The following is a 15087-nucleotide window of genomic DNA, read 5'->3' on the forward strand; positions in this document are numbered from 1 at the left end:
GTAATAACATAACCACGACTTAGAACACAATAACCCACATTCACAAACACACTGAGCATCTCTTGTCTGTGCCGCAGCATCCCAGGAGAGCTGTTCCTGAATAGCCAGGGCATCGACTACTCTGCGTGGGGCTTCTGGCAGAACCAGGTGGCTCTGCTGGGAATCATATTGGTCTGCATGTTCCTGGCTTACGTACAGCTGCGGCGAATCAACCGCTGGAAATGATGCCCGTCTATTTATTTATGTATCCATCAACCATGCACTGTGTCTTTATCTTATTTATTTAACATGCCTCAAATGAAAACACATGACATTTGGGGAGAAAAAAAGAAAGCTATTGTTTTATATGCATGCACAGCTTTCTAATGTGATTATTATTTGTTGAACATTATATATGGCGTATCTCTCTCTCTCTCACTCTCTCTCTCTCACGCTCTCATTCACACACAAACAAACGCACGTGTTGTAACATTTGACTCCCAGGTGGATTAGCTGCCACTAAGCACACTTGGTCTGTGCACGAGGGAATGTACAGCAACAGCCAATCCAATATCTAAGTCCTTACAAAGCTCCTTACAGTGAGAGAGGCAACAGTAGCTGCACTAAGGAAAAGATGCATTTTATAGGGAACCTTTTTAAACCCTCATGTTTCTCAGTTCTCCAAGTAAAAAAAAAAAAAGTTGCATAGAGCTATTCCTCTATGCAGAAATGCTCGTCTTATTAATGCCATGCACAAACAGTGAAGACATTGTCATTATATTTTCAGCATACCAGAAATATACATTTTTTTGTTACAAGTTTTACAAAAATATTATACTGTCAACTTATTTTATTAACATAAAATATGGATATAAACTCATTAGATGCACAGATGCTGTAAAATCTGATTTTAGGGCAATAAAAAGGTGCACACATGACAGAAAAGCATTAAAATTAACTCCTTAAACTCTTTTTCACACTTAATTTCCCCTTAAGTAGCTTTAAGGTTGGGAAAATCATCTTATTCATACAACGTCTGACAGTATCATATATTCTGTATGATCTTGCTCCTGCTCTTCATGGAAGCCATATAATGTTTAAACAGAGTGAAATATTTAAACCCAAGATTTTTATGGATGAACCATTGCATTAAATGGAAATATTCTCGATGATTTGGTATCTTTGGGAACTTTGGGATCTCCATAATAAAGCTCTGTGAGTTTGTACCGACTGTTGGGTCAGTGAGGCTGACGAGGTTAATAGAGACGGTCGTTTTAAATTAGAGTTAAATTGGAATTAAAAAGATTAATTCACTTTCAATTAAGGTCCTTGCTTTCCATGTGAAGTGATACTGTTTTTTGGTATGCATGTTAAACAGCAAGGCAGTGAAGGGGGCTATGCTGTAGTTTAGAGAGATTACACAGGTTTCCATCCATCTGAAGGAAACAAAACAGTGAAAACTTGCCAGATTTTCCCAAAATCATATATAAGACATTTAAGAGATTCCTTGCATCAGCAGTATATTGTTTGTATTGTCGTATTTTTCAGATGGAATGACTCAAATGTTCTGCAAAGTTGCTCAAGTTTTTAAAAAAATATGATGTTTCAGCAAAATATGGTAAAAACCTATCAGGGGTTTAAATGTGCGGAGCAAATCTGAATGTCAAAAGTTTTACTTCCCATTAAACTTGGAGAAGATGATGAAAACAAAATATCATGTTTGTGCCAAAATTCTCTCTGTTTCATAAAAACGTCAACACTACCACAGTTAATTAATACTGTATCTTAAAAGGACCAATAAAATCATACAGCTGTCTTACTGATCCTGGAACCAAACACAAGAGAGACACACTGAGTGCTGGCAACACAAAAACATCTTTAACAGAAACTAACCAACACAAACATTCACTGTTCATTTTCTGGTTGAAAGTCCACACTTCAATCAGTCAGTGCTTCTCATTTCACCTTTAAAAGCTTTTTACGCTGCTTGTGCTCATATTCAGGCTGTTTCCTACTGTTACTGGTGTGTTTTCCAATCCACGAAGCCACTCGGTACATTTCAGCACCACACGCTCATCCACACCATAGTACTCTTCTTCCTCGTACTCCACATCATCATACTTATGTTGCTCGTTCAGAAGTGAGATTTTCACAAATGATGTTATATCTCCCAGTTCAGCATCACTGTAGTTTTTAGCAGCCACTCTGCTGTTTGGAGCGTTGTGTCTCTGTGTTGCTGGTTGATGCCTTTTAGAGAGGTTTTCCCTCCTGCGTCTGGAATCTGTGGCGCTTCCAGAAGAACCAGCTCCACCTCCAGTGTTCCTGGCACCAGAACGTTGATGTCTCTCACTGTTTCTTCGCTGCAACAGTAGAACAGCCTCAGGGGTGAGAGTCAGTGTGAAGCGGGCCTCCTCCTGATGCCGGGACCTGGTTTTCACCTCTGGTTCACTCTTTAGAGAGCTTTGGCTCATATGTTTATGCTCCTGCTTCTTAGACAAGGACTCACCTGAGCTGGAGGCAGGCAAGCTGTCTGAGTGTGTTTGTGATGAGGGCAACGAGCGGTCCCTTCTCTTTGCATGCAGCTCTGTCCCTGATGCCGCTTTGGCAGTTGGCAGATGACTCCTGTGTTGGCTCTTCTTCCCCAGCTGCTTGAGGTTCAAAGCAAGTCGCTCCTTCACTGAGCTGCCTTTGTCTTCTCTTGGGACCTTCGTCTTGGCTACAGTAGCTGTAGATGAAGTGCTGTTGATAGTTTTCTCCTTCCCAGTCAGTCCTGACACAGAGCGTGTAATTGACACAGGTGGTATGAACGGCATTTTGGAAACGCACAGGATCAAGTAGGAGAGGAGTTCAGTTTTGCGGTTGAAGTGCTGGAAAAAAAAAGGAGAGGGCACGAGGGAGGAAACCGATTTACTGAGAGAAGCAAGAGACTCTGATGCATCTTTGGCCATGCAGGTTTCAGCAGACGTGGTGCTGCCGGGATCCACCAGTGCTTGGATAGCTGACATCCCGAAGACGTCTTATACCTGAGCGGCAGGAGGGCGTGGCATGGCACGCTTCAAAGGGCGTGTATGACCTCGGAGGAAGGGAATGACAGGTTTTCTTGCATCTCACATGCTCATTACTCTGAGGCTCAAAGATCTAAAATAAACCGACACTTCTAATCCGCTGGTGTCGTCACTGAGGGCACGTTTACTACACACAGTGCAAGCACACATGCAGGCTTAATCCACACAAGCTGTATTGATGACTAGAGAGAAAGTAAGGTGGGGATTCTGTACATGAGTGATGAGCAAACACTAGTATATGTTTATTTTGTTTGTAGCTGGTAGGTTTGTAGTTTAAGTGTTATCCATCTAAAGCAAAATATACACAAGGTGCAAACATCCAATGTGCTTTTGTTCACATTTACTATTTGTTCCTGGAGTGTGCTCATCATCAAAAAGACAAAACATGTTGAAACACACAGAAAACATTTATTTCATATGCTTTGGTTACAAAACATGGATAAAATATAGTTTAAAACCCTCCTTCTCTACAAGAGTGGAATTTACACGTAAACATATGAATCTACATATTTGAACCTATCATGGCTGATTCGGAGCCAGATGCACTTTTACCACAGTGAGTGAGTGTGTGTTCATCCACAGCAGGTTTTTCTGTGTACATGAAGGACCCGTCGACAGCGAGGGCAGGTATGATAGGCATCCTTGAAACTGTTTACAAAGAACGGAATCAGGCAGCATCCGAGCACCAACCTGCAAGACAGAAATTATTCATCATTCACCATCTTTTACAAGTGTGTGTGATTGATGCTGGGTAATTAGATTAGGTCTTTGAATGCGTCTCTCCTCACCCGCATAGCACAAACACAAGACACATGAGCCACGCGTATTTCCCGACTTGATAGGTGACCTGTGTGGTGACCTGAGTCTGACAAGAAGGACATGTTGTCAGAGCTGGAGAGCGATACAGTTCGGTCTCGTAGCTCACAAACTTCAGCCTGGGAGTAGACGGCGGGGGAGCGGACGCTAAAGAGAAGACATAGGGTAAAAAGGAAAGAGAATCCTTATTTTTGAAATGTTTACTTACAATAATCAAACCTGCACCCAAAGCCCTTCACAACATCTGATTAGTACTGTTTGTTACAATTAATTTGAAAAACAAAAGTTCTGTCATCCAAAAACAAAAATGTGTAAATTCTGTGTGTAAATGCACATCAGGTAGATGCAAGGCTATTAGAAAGCAGCATCAATGAAAACATTCTTGAAGTGTACAGGCGGTCCTACTTTTTGGTAGTGCTGGTGGAATTAAATCAATACATAGAAGTCAGCTATCTACAACAATAGAACAACAATAAACCCTTCCCAACTTTAAATAATTCTCACTAAAAATCTACATTTGAGTGTAGGAGAAATAATCAGTCGTGAACAAAGAAGATGTGATACTCAGGCTTGTTCTATGTATTCAAAATGGAGGCAGAAAGTGAGCATGTACCTGGAAAGGGTGAATGAGTTGAGCAGGCAACTCCAGGTGAAAAGGAGAAGGAAGGAAGAGGTGGAGGAGGGCTGAAGGGTGAGTGAATATGGTAGATCCTCACGTCTTGCCCTGCTTGACTTTCATCTATAGACAAATGCATAAACACTTACGTTTTTTTAACTGTTATTTCAACGAGCGATATAATTTCAGTTGAGGATGTTTTTACCTGGTAAGAAATACGGTGGAGGTGTAGGAAACGGCTCATCCACTTTTGATAGTGACTCCATTTGTTGGGTTAGGTGATGTAGCACAGAAAAAAAAAAGTGAATGTGTTTTGATGTTTGATGTGCTGGCAGCCGTTCATCTGAAGGCCTCACAGGTGTGATGGAGAAATGCTAATTGAAATCTCCTCTGATTGGTTAAAACCTATTACCCATAAGTCAATGGCAGTAGCTTTAAAACAGCCTTCTTGGATGGACTGAATGTAATTTTGTGGGTTTCTAATTAGCTCACTTCCTTTGATTTTAAAAAGGTTTAAATGTGTATTGTTGGCAACAAAAATACTATAAAATAACAGGTGTGTTGGAGCAAAGTTAACCATACAATTTCCTTAAAAGCCCTCAAGCAGGTGAAACTTATTTGGTGAAAACACTGATGATAATAAACCTTAAATTTGTATGTTGTGATAATAATATAATGGATTCATACTTGCAGTTTATTGAATTGAATTGCATAAATTACTGTGCAATCATGTCCAATGTGTGGTCCAAATGTGCAAGACATCAGAAGGAATTACAGGTTAGAAACATGCTTGGAGACCATCATATAACCCACAATATTCATTTCATGAATTACATAATCCCAGGTTTAATTAATTAAGGGATAGATTCACATTTTTTCAAGTCTGTCTTAAAACAACAGTCAGGTGACTAAATGAACACTAAAAGAGGTTTTCCTCACTGTAACCATTCCTCCTGTTCATATTGGCTATTAGAGGACCTGCTTCAAATGCACTGTCAATGTAAGTGATAGGAGCCACACAGTCATATTGTGCAAAAATACATTTAAAGGTTTATCTGAAGCTTATATGAGGCTTCAGCAGTCTCAGTTAGTCATATCAAGTGGATATCTGCCACATTTACAGTCTTTTCAGTATCTAATTCCCTCTTTGTGTTTCCCTGTGGAAGAATAGTCACAAAAAGAGGGACTTTGGCACTTAAAAGACTTGATTTGACTAATTTGGACAGTTGAAGCCTCATATTATCTTCAGATAAACTTTTAAATACATTTTTGCACCGAAGAAGGCTTGTGGATTTTGGCCCCCATCACTTACATTGTAAGTGCATTATGAAGGGATCTTGTAATGGCTGGTATGAACAAGAGGAATGATTGAATGAGAAAAAGGCAGTAGTGCAAAAGTATCATCAAAAGTGACGGGGACATGGAGTGCATGGATTAAAAGAGGGATGTTAAAATGTAAAATCCAGTTTGATAACAGTACAGCTCAACAGTTTAGTAGGGCAACAGCTTCTGGAAAGAAGTTCCTGTGTCTGCTGTTTTTATGGATCTCAGTCTATTTCCTGAGAGAGGAAGTTCAAAGATTAGAAATAGAAGTTATGTTGTATTGCACCAATAAAAAACGAAGAAAAAGAAGTGATCTCTTCCCCTAATTTCAGTTCATACATAACTGACTGGTTTTCAGCCACTACCCCGCACAAGATGTTGGCAGTTTTGTCCCAGCTATGCACTAGATGGTGGTGTTTTGTAACGGGTTAGGTGACTTTGCTGATTCCCATTTGATCCACTAGAGGTGCTCTTCCGTCCTGCTCCCAGTTTTATGTGTGAGAGACTTCGACGTGAACGAGCAGCCTATTCAGTTGAATGTTAACAGCTAGCGTGATGATGCTAAGCTAGCTGTCAGCCAGGCATCCACGGGTTTTGCTGCCGACTTAGCTACCGGATGCTCCCGGTCGTATCCTCCCGGCCGTCTTGACATTCCCCTCAACATTCCTGGACGAATTCGTGTCGACTGACCAGAGTCCGCGAATTCAGGTCCACTCCTGATCTAATCTTTTCCCCGCTAGCGTGACTTAGCTCGCCGGCTAACGAGAGTGCACCCTCGGAGGTAAGTTAGCCTGAAGGCTAGCGGAATGTACGGTTAAACGGTATAGCTATCATCCGGAGTGAAGGCATCTCCTCATAGGAAAAGCCGGGGTCTGATGCAGAGAAGGGAGGCCTTGTGGTGAACGTGTGGATAGCAACATGTCAATATATTGATATTATTTCACAAAATGACCAATCTGGCTACTAGGCCCATCTGACATCAATGAGACGCTGGTTAGCAATTTGATTAACCTGCTAGTAACGGTTGTAATGTTTGCTAATGTTAACGCTTTACCGAGTAAAACAACTAACCTACTCGGCTAGATTATCATTAAATCATGGTGGAAAATTATAGAAACTAGCCAAGTAAGTCAACGTTAGGACAGAAAGTGTATAACTCAGTGAAAGTTGGCTTGTTTGCTTGGTGACATTAAATTATCTAAGTTAACGGTGGCTACTAGAAGCAGCCTTTCAATGTTTTGACTGATGGCTAATGTAACCGAGCTAACACACACTGGAACCCGACTAACGTTGCAATAAAGTTAACAGTTAACTTGTTGTCCCGTTTGAGAAATAATATGAGACTTTTTTTATATATATATGTGCTTTGTCAGCTGTGGAGGTTTATTGCCGGCGGAGGTAAAGTTCAGCTCTGTTGTTCGCTCCTGATTTGGTTGCTGTTTGTCGCTAAACTAAGTTTTGCTGTGTGACTTAGCAGAGCTCCACTTGAGGACCACACCCAGACAAGATGTCCCTTCATCAGTTTCTGTTGGAGCCCATCACCTGCCACGCGTGGAACCGCGACAGGACACGTAAGTGCACAAACACTAATTAACCTGATGCACTGCATAAAGGTTAAAGGACGCCTTCACAATTTTTCAAGTCTGTCTATAAACAATAGTAAGGTGCCAAGATGAACATTGAAATTGTTTTTTTTCTGCTGTAACCGTTTATCTTGTTTATAGTGACCATTAGAAGATCCCTTCATAATGCACTTACAATGTAAGTGATGGAGGACAAAACCCACAAGCCTCCTTCTGTGCAAAAATGTATTTAAAAGTCCCTCTCTTTGTTACTGTGCTTCCAACGCAGCTCAACAGGGAAACACTGTCCGAGGAAACACAAAGAGGGAATTTGATGCTAAAAAGACTGTAAATGTGGCAGATATCCACTTGATATGACCAACTCAGACTACTGAAGCCTCATATAAGCCTCAGATAAGCTTTTAAATGTGTTTTTGGAGGAGGAATAAATTAACCTCTTTCAGTGTTAATATGGGCATCTGACTGTTGTTTTAAGACAGACTTGACAAATTGTGAACCTGTCCTTACAGTAATGGCAACAGGCTACAGGTCATGTAATTAATTACAAGCTATTATAGAATGATTGATTATACATATATGAGAGTAGGAGCGTAGTTTCTGCTAAATAAAATAAGGCTGCAGCGGTTTGTGTTTTCAAGATTTGTGAACCTTTACATTGAGTAGTCCAGCTTGTTATCTGACAGATACCAGGAACTGGTCTAGCCTGTTTGTTAAGTCCTAAGTCCATCATCTTTACATTCTGGTTTTCTTTTTTTTTTTTTTTTTCCCACCCGCAGAAATTGCCATCAGTCCTAATAACCATGAAGTTCATATTTACAAGAAGAGTGGCAACCAGTGGGTCAAGACCCATGAGCTGAAGGAGCACAATGGACACATAACAGGTATTCAGTCAGAATATCTATGAATTTATTTTGAACACTTTTTTTTAAATTAACGACTGACTGATGACACAATTATCTCCAGTGTAAGGCTGCAACTAACAATTATTTTCATTATTGATTTATGTGCTGATTATTTTCTTGATTAATCATTTTGTTTGTAAAGTGTCTGAAAATAATGAAAAATGCCATTGTAACCATGGTGACGTCTTCAAATGTCTTGTTTCGTCAGATCAACAGTTCATAACCTAAGAATATTCCATTTTCTGTATGAAACATAAAAGCTTCACCCATTTGAGAAACTGTAACCTTAAAAAATAAGTAAAACGACTATTTATTTATTAAAATAGTTGCCAATTAAATTTCTGTCAATCGATTGATCAACTAATCATTGCAGCTGTATTCCGGTGTTACTGTGACTAACACACAGACAGTTTGGACTTATCATTGACGCGGGTTCACACACCTTTGGTTTCTGATATTTCCTATTGGATTAATAAAGTATTATGTCTATGTAGACAATCAGTGGTTGAATGTCAGGTCATATACAGATGGAGGTCTTCAGCCTGTGTGATTCTTCATAAGTTATCAATATGAAAGCTAATGCAAGATTGATGATTCATTTCATCATGATTATTATAATCACTTGGTCTCTTTCTGTTCAGGCTGCAACTAGCGATTATTTTCATTATTAATCTGACTTTTTTTTTCTCACTTAGTGGAATAATTGTTTAGTCTTTGAAGTGTTAAAAAATAGTGACACAGTTTCTCAGAGGCCACGTTGTTTCTTCAATTTGTTTGTTTTGGTCGAACAGTCTAAAATGTTCAGATATTCAATTAACTGTCATCTATGAAGAGTAAAAACAGCAAATCTTCATATTAAAGAAGCGAGAACCATCGAACGTTTGGCATTTCTCCTTGAAAAACAACTGAAATCATTCATCAGTTATCAAAATTGTTGCCAATTAATTTTGTGCGGATCAACAAATCGATTAATCGACTACTTGTTGCAGCTCTACTTCCTATAATTGTGGGTTAATTATTTGTCTATTTGTTGTATCGTAGGGATTGACTGGGCTCCCAAAAGTGACCGTATAGTGACATGTGGAGCAGACCGTAATGCCTACGTGTGGTCCCAGAAGGAGGGAGTATGGAAGCCCACGCTGGTCATCCTCAGGATCAACCGAGCCGCCACCTTCGTCAAGTGGTCTCCACTGGAGAACAAGTTTGCAGTCGGCAGTGGAGCTCGACTCATCTCTGTCTGCTACTTTGAGTCTGAGAATGACTGGTGAGATCATTAGTACATTGACGACGTTTTGCGATTGTGGAAATTCAACGAGATTATTTTCATTATCGATTAATATTCAGATTATTTTCTTGATTCATTGCTTTGTCCATAAAATGTCAGAAAATAATAAAATAAAAAAATGCCAGTTAAAACTGTTAGGAGAGCATGGTGACGTCTTCAGATGGCATTTTGTCTGATCAACAGTCCAAAATATACTTAATTAACTATCATTTATGACACAGAAAAGCTTCATATTCTCACGTTTGAGAAGCTGCAACCAGAATATTTTTGGCATTTTTCTTTAAGTAATGATTAAAATGATTATTCGACTATCAAAATAGTTGCTAATTAATTTTCTGTCCATCGACTAATTGTTGCAGCTCCACAAATAAGAGTGAATGATTACGACCAAATAGGTATTTCTGATTATTTTGGAACAATATGTGACTGAGCGTATTTATCAGTTACTATCAGTTATTTTGGCATTTTTATTTGTCCTTAGGTACAAAATTCCAGTCATGTTAATAACTCCTTTATTACATTGGGACAGAACAACAATATGAAGGCAGATGTGGCAATAAATGTTTAAAACCAAAGTAACATGTTTCCAAATGACTGATATTGATCCTCGTCCAGGTACCAAACTGTTCTGTTTCACTCTTAGCTCCATTTTTTCCAGATGTTCAGTGTAACACGTCACTCTATCTGTTGATTAAGGGCTGGTAGCTTCTTCTTCTTCTTCTTTTTCATTTTTGTTTTGGTGACATGGATGTGTTTTTGTTTGATTTTAACGGATGTGATTTGTCAGTCGTGATAAGTGTTTGATATACCTCATGTAGAAATTCATTAGAATAGACCTTTTACACAAGCAGTTCATATTACTGAGCTACACTCACAAATTGTTGTCGTGTCCCCTTTGAAACATCATATTTGTATATCAGATCAGCCCTATGAGCCACTTAAATATTCAGTAGAAGTGCTGAATTTTTTCATTTCATATTTTAAAAGTGTGTGTGCTCCTCCATGTGCTTCAGGTGGGTGAGCAAGCACATCAAGAAACCAATCCGCTCCACCATCCTCAGTCTGGACTGGCATCCCAACAACGTCCTGCTGGCTGCTGGATCCTGCGACTTCAAATGCAGGTGAATGTCATGAACAGTGAATTTAAACGTTTAAACAAGGCAAGAGATGAATATTAAATGATTGAAAACCTGCCAACATCGCCTCTCTCTCTCTGTCTCTCTCTTGCTTTCTTTTTTTTTGTCTTCTTTTTTCACCTTTTACTCTCCCACCCCTCCCTCTCCGGCCTCCAGGGTGTTCTCAGCCTACATTAAGGAAGTGGAAGAGAAACCAGGCCCCACACCCTGGGGCAGCAAGATGCCATTTGGGGCTGTGCTAGCAGAGTTTGGAGGAGCAGGTCTGTGTCCGTGTCTTTTGTGTGTGTGATGTTAAAAAAAAAAAAAAAAAAAAAGTCTTTGATGTTTCAGTCACCATTTGAACTAAACCAGATCTGCTTTTTTTTTATTTGGTGTGTCTGTTAGGTGGAGGGGGTTGGGTCCACTCTGTCTCTTTCTCTGCCTCTGGTAACCGTCTGGCCTGGGTCAGCCATGACAGCACTGTCACTGTGGTGGACAGCTCCAAGACTGCCAGGTATATTTATGTCTATGCATGAAAGGATCTTGTTTACAGCAGCAATTACTTTCTGATAAATTAATCAAATTAATCCCAGAAATATTTTATGTAAATTAAATTTATTGCCAACTACATAAAAGTCAGAAATTTCCTAAACCATAAGATCTCTGACATACTAAAAATAGATTACTTGTGTTTTTTTGTTGTTGTTGAATATCTGTTCACACATAAAGGTGCTGATTTCCAGTTGCATAAAGCAAAATCCAGAACAAAGCCATCACTAGTGATCGCAGTTAAGTTGCAACAACACAGGAGGAAAAAGATGATTAAGAACTAGACCCAATACTTTTTTTTTTGTTTTCACAGCAACTAAAAACAGAAAACGATCAAATATGTTCGTTCCCTCAAACCAAACAGGGAGACGAGATTGACAGATTAGTCTTTCTGAGCGACAGCTGACTTTAGATGAGGAGGCGAACGTGTCTGTAGCGATTTGTCCATCTCCAAACAATGAGTAACCCCCTCTCATTATATTAAAATCTTCTCCCACATATTCATCATGTTGAAAGAACAATCTCCATCACATTAATAAAAGCAAACATTTACAAAATCAAAAAAAGTGCTTTTCATTGCTTTCACTACATGAGAAAATCTGTTTCAATCACTACATATTGATGTACTCTGTATATTATAAGCTGTGATTCGTAATCCGATCATCAAATCAAAGTGTCAGTAAGGTGAGGAAGGGAAACAAAATGTGGACCAGATCCACGGCCGCACTTAACTAATTATACGGTGTCAACAAATTGCAGGCGACATGAACTGAGGGGGTTGATGAAAGATTTTGACAAGTTCTGACTTGACTACAGCAAACACTACAATCAAAGACTAGTATCTCTTTAAGTGTCATTAAACCGCCATGATTCCTACAATAAAATGTTGATGTCACGTCTGATACGCTGCCTGGTTAATCTTTAAGTGTAAACCACCGGGACTCTGAAGATAATAGTTAATATGTGTGTGTTTGTGTGTTTAGTCCTTCGCAGCTGAAGACGGAGTTCCTTCCTCTCCTCAGTGTCATTTTTGTGTCAGAGAACAGTCTAGTAGCTGCGGTAAGAATCACACACACACACAGTCACACATTTCCATGCATAAATGTGAAGAAGACGTGCCATTTTAAATGTAATGTGTGTGTGTCTGTGTCTCCAGGGCCACGACTGTTGCCCCATGCTGTTCCGTTGCGACGATGGTGGAACGCTGACATTTGTGTCAAAGCTCGACCTCCCCAAGCAGAGTATCCAGAGGAACATCTCTGCCATGGAGCGCTTCAGGAACATGGACAAGAGAGCCACCACAGAGGACCGCAACACTGCCCTGGACACACTGCACCAGAACAGCATCACGTAGGTCACACACACACGCCAGCAGGGATCAGTGCAGGGCCAGGATTCACCGTTAGAGCCCTTTACAACAGCTTTTGAGTTTTCACTATTTCACACTTCTTTAATCTTTGCCCCAATTTAGTTGGATGTGTGGTTACAATCCAAGAGTTTCTGTCCTCTTAACATTTTTTATACACAGGGGTAAATAGAATTTTTGCAATATATATTTTTTGTAAATGTGTATATGTGAACGGTTTTGGTCGAGGCTTCAACCACCATGTATACAAAAAAAAACCCTAATAAAAAAAGCAATTAAATAAGGAATGATAGCATATCTAAGAGTAACAGGACGTCCACTAAATGCATCTAGAAAGGTAGAAAAGGTGCAAAGCTTGTATTGCAAATGTAGCATTCAGCTTGTACAGGAGTGTACATGAAGCCCAGTAAAACTACAGCGGTAATATGTGTTATGTAACAAAAAACATTGGCTGGATAAAGCTGGAATAGATAAACAGAAGCACAGCAGAGCTCTGTATCTGATATATTACATGTACTGTATCGGTCCAAATATATGCCGACCCATTTACACCCACCCTTTAAGATACAACACTTTCACACTTATCCCGGGAGAAGAGAGTCCTCATCCTCGAAGCCTTTTCTCTCGTAAAAGTGAAATAACACCAATAAAGCAGAACGTAAAACCCACATTTGTGCGGCTTGTCTATCAGCCACATACTCGCACTCTCCTGTCAGGCTCCTCTTGGAAGCGGCGGCCAAAATTATTTCTCTCACAGTTAGCGTTTTTCAGACTGTCTTTTTGAGCTCCTCCTCGTCTGCGGCAGTGGTATTTCTTGGCTGCTCGACATCAGAAGAGAGAAAAGACGCTTTGGACTCTTTCATGAATTCATATCATTTGTGGCAGAAAAACACGTTAGGATCCCTCAGAACTGCCTGCAGGTTAAATTGGACTAAAACAACACTTTGGGCTGACTATCTCTAAACGACACTATAAACAGACTTGAAGACACTCGGTAGCCTAGCAACATTAAGGCTGCAGGCAACCCATAATGCACTGCCAGTGCTCTCTCTCCATTCAAAAAGAATATCTGATGTTGTGAACATGTAATTATCTAGTCTTTGAATATTAGACGACCTCCACTGTTTCATAGTTTCCAGAAAAAATATTGTCTTTGATATTTAATATCGTCTTGATCGAATAAGAAATCATTTATAAGAAATAATTAATCTTGGAAAAATAAAAAACAGACTCTGCAATGAACTCATATGAGGTCGACCCTCGATTTATCCCAGATTAATGTCTGTCAGATAGGTTTTTTTGAAAGTGCGTCACTTGTGCTTAAATCAAGATGTGCATGTTTCTTTTCCTAAACAGTTACCATGTACACATTAAATTGTTTACACTCTCTCATCCCCAGTAAACAGCTGGCTTCAAGTAGTTTTTAGTCTAACTTGGAAAAACATTTCCCATTGGATGAATTATTCACCTTTTAGAAATTACGCTCATGTCTGCTCACATGAAAATGAATATATTTTTGTTATATCTCTGCAAGGAACGGCTCCCACATTCCTAATGTACACATAACACATGCCGTTGTCATGGTAATATTGGTTGTCAGCAAAAATGTACTGTGTCTTCAACACAAACACTTTTCCCTCCTTTTAATCCTCTATATATCTGTCTGTTCACCAGCCAAGTGTCTATCTATGAAGGAGACAAAAGGGATTGTCGCAAGTTCTGCACCACAGGCATCGATGGAGCAATGACTATTTGGGACTTTAAGGTACACACACACACACACACACACACACACACACACACACACACATACATCAATACTCTTCTTCAGGACTTCGTGTTCTGTGATCTTTCAGCACTGACTCTCTTGTGTGTTTTCCTCCTCAGAGTCTAGAAGCTTCTATCCAGGGTCTCCGCATCATGTGAAGAAATCTTGTGAATGAATGAAGAGACGCTGCGGCCTCACTTCTGCCCCCCCCCCAACCCCACCCCCCCGCCCGCCCGCCCCCTCCTCAGTCCTCACCCCTCCTCCCCCCTTTCCCCCCCCCCCCCCCCCCCCCCCCCCCCGCCCCTGCAACGCAGCCAGTAACATACACAACTGACCACCTTATCGAGTGTCTGCTGAAGCACTGATCAGACCGTAACACACTCTTGTGGGTGTGTGCAAACACTCTCACGCACACTAAAATAAACAAACACACATACACTACACACACACACTACACACACACACACAGACATGCACACACTGAGCTGACGTGTGACATCACTGTTGATTTTTTTTTTTTGTTTGTTTGTTTGTTTTTAAATGAAGGTTAACCAGGTGTCAAAGTGGGAAGGTCCTCTGACACGTATTAAACGTGACGTGAAATGTGTGTTTTTATGTTCTCTAACCTCCTGTACCAAAAGATGAACACTAAAAAGGTGTGTTTTATCCAAAAATCAGACTGTATTTCACCTCAGATTAACCTTAACATGATCTCTGAGT

The 15087-nt window shown here is 40.0% G+C and overlaps 3 protein-coding genes across 7 annotated transcripts in view; 2 read left to right on the forward strand and 1 right to left on the reverse strand.

Moving 5' to 3' along the window:
- abcg2b (ATP-binding cassette, sub-family G (WHITE), member 2b) overlaps window positions 1-3672 on the forward strand; it is a 32149-nt gene extending 28477 nt beyond the window's left edge. For all 3 annotated transcript variants that reach the window (XM_042430993.1, XM_042430986.1, XM_042431001.1), the window contains exon 16: window positions 78-3672. In XM_042430993.1, coding sequence (XP_042286927.1) covers window positions 78-225 — 148 coding nt within the window. In that variant the 3' untranslated portion in view covers window positions 226-3672. The remainder of the gene's footprint in view (window positions 1-77) is intronic.
- Window positions 3433-4849, reverse strand: LOC121910063 (lipopolysaccharide-induced tumor necrosis factor-alpha factor homolog). Its single transcript, XM_042431027.1, has 4 exons — window positions 4682-4849; window positions 4474-4599; window positions 3833-4007; window positions 3433-3734 (listed from the first exon to the last, which is right to left on the reverse strand). Exons 1-4 carry the CDS (start codon window positions 4740-4742, stop codon window positions 3617-3619), a joined length of 480 nt encoding a protein of 159 aa, XP_042286961.1. The 5' UTR covers window positions 4743-4849; the 3' UTR covers window positions 3433-3616.
- Window positions 4850-6177: 1328 nt separating this feature from the next.
- On the forward strand, window positions 6178-14596 carry LOC121888117 (actin-related protein 2/3 complex subunit 1A). Of its 3 annotated transcripts, none has more exons than XM_042399481.1 (11): window positions 6178-6580; window positions 7274-7370; window positions 8159-8263; window positions 9326-9548; window positions 10583-10690; window positions 10862-10965; window positions 11090-11198; window positions 12217-12292; window positions 12390-12583; window positions 14274-14364; window positions 14487-14596. In XM_042399481.1, exons 2-11 carry the CDS (start codon window positions 7307-7309, stop codon window positions 14523-14525), a joined length of 1113 nt encoding a protein of 370 aa, XP_042255415.1. In that variant the 5' UTR covers window positions 6178-6580; window positions 7274-7306; the 3' UTR covers window positions 14526-14596. The 3 variants fall into 3 exon arrangements, with proteins under 3 accessions (XP_042255415.1, XP_042255404.1, XP_042255424.1); XM_042399470.1 differs by having other exon boundaries at window positions 6179-6580; window positions 7277-7370; XM_042399490.1 differs by lacking the exon at window positions 6178-6580 and adding an exon at window positions 6688-6792 and having other exon boundaries at window positions 7277-7370.
- Window positions 14597-15087: the final 491 nt, after the last annotated feature.

The sequence above is a fragment of the Thunnus maccoyii genome, chromosome 2 (genome assembly GCF_910596095.1).
Source record: "Thunnus maccoyii chromosome 2, fThuMac1.1, whole genome shotgun sequence".
In the NCBI taxonomy this organism is placed as follows: domain Eukaryota; kingdom Metazoa; phylum Chordata; class Actinopteri; order Scombriformes; family Scombridae; genus Thunnus; species Thunnus maccoyii.

Excerpts from the sequence above, each read along its gene's own strand:
- LOC121888117 (XM_042399481.1), top strand. The coding sequence starts at position 7,307 with ATGTCCCTTCATCAGTTTCTGTTGGAGCCCATCACCTGCCACGCGTGG. Across the intron at positions 10,691-10,861 it reads TCCTGCGACTTCAAATGCAG|GGTGTTCTCAGCCTACATTA; the intron begins GTGAATGTCATG and ends TCCGGCCTCCAG. Across the intron at positions 12,584-14,273 it reads CTGCACCAGAACAGCATCAC|CCAAGTGTCTATCTATGAAG; the intron begins GTAGGTCACACA and ends TCTGTTCACCAG.
- LOC121910063 (XM_042431027.1), bottom strand. The coding sequence starts at position 4,742 with ATGGAGTCACTATCAAAAGTGGATGAGCCGTTTCCTACACCTCCACCG. Across the intron at positions 4,600-4,681 it reads TCCACCGTATTTCTTACCAG|ATGAAAGTCAAGCAGGGCAA; the intron begins GTAAAAACATCC and ends ATTTGTCTATAG. Across the intron at positions 4,008-4,473 it reads AACTCATTCACCCTTTCCAG|CGTCCGCTCCCCCGCCGTCT; the intron begins GTACATGCTCAC and ends TCTTCTCTTTAG.